We start from the raw sequence: 2187 nt of genomic DNA, 5'->3' as shown, positions 1-2187 counted from the left end.
AGAGAGAGAGAGAGAGAGAGAGAGAGAGAGAGAGAGAGAGAGGGAGAGGAGGAAAGAGTTCTTACCTCTCAGTAGAGTGGGGCCGTAGTTTCCGAAGGAATCAAAGATGCTGTTAGAAGCCATGTCCTCGTGCCTGAAGTGGTGCCAGAGTGGTCGCCAGCCCTCTCTACAGTTGATAATGATCAACCTTGGAGAGACACAGGGGTTGAAAGAGAGAATGAAAGAGTGAGAGAGAGGAGAGCAAGAGAGGACAGATCCTGGAACTCAGAGCCCGTTTGCAACCAAGAATTTGGGGTTTGTGACTACCGCAGGAATCCCTAGCCACAAGCCTGCAAAGAGAGCAGCATATGTTTGCAGCACCAGGGGTATAAGGCATTAAGAAAGAGAGAGGGAGAGAGAATGATAAGGTGAGGGAGAGTGAGAGAGAGAGAGTGAGAGAGCGAATGATAGTCTGGGAGAGAGAGGGAGAGTGTGGCTATACTGAGGTGCAGTGGTACCGTCCCCCTCCAGGACTCTGGCCTTCCAGTGGACTCACCGTTGCTGTATCAGATCTGAACGTCCTGTTAGCGGCCTGGGGTAGGGTGGCAGGGAGGTGTGGTGCTGTGCTGGTCCGGTCCGTCAGTGGGCAGGGGCTCTGAGGTTACCTAGGTTCTCTCTCTCTGTCAGGAGACGTGGTGTCCCACGGTGGTGACCTGACTGGAGCGTCAGTGTTTACTAGCGCCGGCTAAAGCCACAGCTCTCTCTGTATCCTCGCCATCCTCCAGCTCCCCTCCTTGAGTGGTGGAGCCCGCGTCACATGTCACGTGAGGTCACAGGGCCTCTCCTCCCCTCCTCTTTCTCTTATTTTCGTTCTTACTCTGTGTAGCTTCTTTTTTTCCTCTTTGCTTTTACTTTCCACAGCTCTCTCTTTCCCTCTCTCCTTTCTCTCTGTCTTTTGATTGGTCAAAGATTGGCCAAGTTTTGAATGTTCTATTTTCTTTTATGTTCAAACCAGGCAGCGGCCTACGCCACTCTATCAGAGGGTGCCGAAACCCAATGTGAACAACCAGAAAAACATTAAACACATTAAGAGAAACAGAAATGAGAAAGAGTTAGCGAGAGGCAGAGACCATAAGAGAGAGAGAGAGAGAGTGCTGTATACTGTAGGGAGTTGAGTGGGGTTTGCTGCCGCAAGGAGACAGGAAAGAAGCAGAGCAGAGCAGAGAGGGTTCTGTCTCTGAGCGCCTTCAGAGAGAGACTGTGTGTTTCTGTGTATATGTCTGACTCACTGCACATCTGTGTTTGTAAGAACTGGTGGTTTTGGGCCTACAAAACCAACCCTCCACCCTCATTTACCACTTGATAGTATCCTAATCTTAGCCTCATTAGAAGAGGCAGTGCCAGCACTTCAGTTTAGCCTCTCCTCTCCTCTCCTCTCCTCTCCTCTCCTCTCCTCTCCTCTCTTCCTCTCCTCTCCTCTCCTCTCCTCTCCTCTCCTCTCCTCCCTCTCCTCTCCTCTCCTCTCCTCCCTCTCCTCTCATCTTCTTGAGGTCATTATTATTTTCTCTCTCACCACTGTCCCTTTCACTATTTTTTCTACTTTCTGTCAACAATATAATTATTTAGGGATATTTATTTCACACCTGTAATACAGGACAAAGGAGAAACAACAAGTTTATTCAATATTTAGAAAATGTATAAACATAGATCCACTACTACATCATTTACTAAAAAGCATTATGATTTTGAGCAAAACATGACTGTGAATTCCCCCCCTCAAATATCTAAACCGACTATAACCTGATTGTGGTTTTGACACTTTCAGAAAAGCTCATACTCTGGGCAGGGCTCTGTAGAGTAAATGTAGAAATTCAAGGAAGCAAAACCAGACAGCAGACAAATACACTCTTACAAAAAAGGTGTTATCTAGATCATAAATGTTGTTTTTTTCTCGTGTTGTCTCCATACTGTAGGAGAACCCTTTGAGAACCCCTTTTGGTTCCAGGTAGAACCCAAACATGGAACGCTGAAGCGTTCGAACCTGGAACCAAAAAGGGTTCTAACTGAAACCAAAAACTTTTGCACCCCTTTTTTCTAGAGTTAGACAGACAGACATTGCCCTCTGAGGTACTTAGACACTGCATGTGCGAGTCATAACTGTAAGTGGGGGTGGTGTTAGCCAGCCAAACTGCCAAAAAAGTCCCCACC

The 2187-nt window shown here is 47.3% G+C and overlaps 1 protein-coding gene across 2 annotated transcripts in view; it reads right to left on the bottom strand.

Moving 5' to 3' along the window:
• The window catches only part of LOC111968804 (RUNX family transcription factor 3), a 93663-nt gene extending 92934 nt beyond the window's left edge, over positions 1 to 729 (bottom strand). Inside the window, exons 1-2 of one of the 2 annotated variants that reach the window (XM_023994681.2) lie at positions 536 to 729; positions 66 to 187 (exon numbers count right to left, since the gene is read on the bottom strand). In XM_023994681.2, coding sequence (XP_023850449.1) covers positions 66 to 123 — 58 coding nt within the window. In that variant the 5' untranslated portion in view covers positions 124 to 187; positions 536 to 729. The remainder of the gene's footprint in view (positions 1 to 65; positions 188 to 535) is intronic. The other variant, XM_023994683.2, reaches the window with a different exon arrangement.
• Between the last annotated feature and the right edge of the window lie 1458 nt (positions 730 to 2187).

The sequence above is a fragment of the Salvelinus sp. IW2-2015 genome, linkage group LG9, assembly GCF_002910315.2.
Source record: "Salvelinus sp. IW2-2015 linkage group LG9, ASM291031v2, whole genome shotgun sequence".
NCBI classification, from domain to species: domain Eukaryota; kingdom Metazoa; phylum Chordata; class Actinopteri; order Salmoniformes; family Salmonidae; genus Salvelinus; species Salvelinus sp. IW2-2015.
The sequence above is the reverse complement of the archived record's forward strand: the minus strand, read 5'-3'. Positions and strand labels throughout refer to the sequence as shown.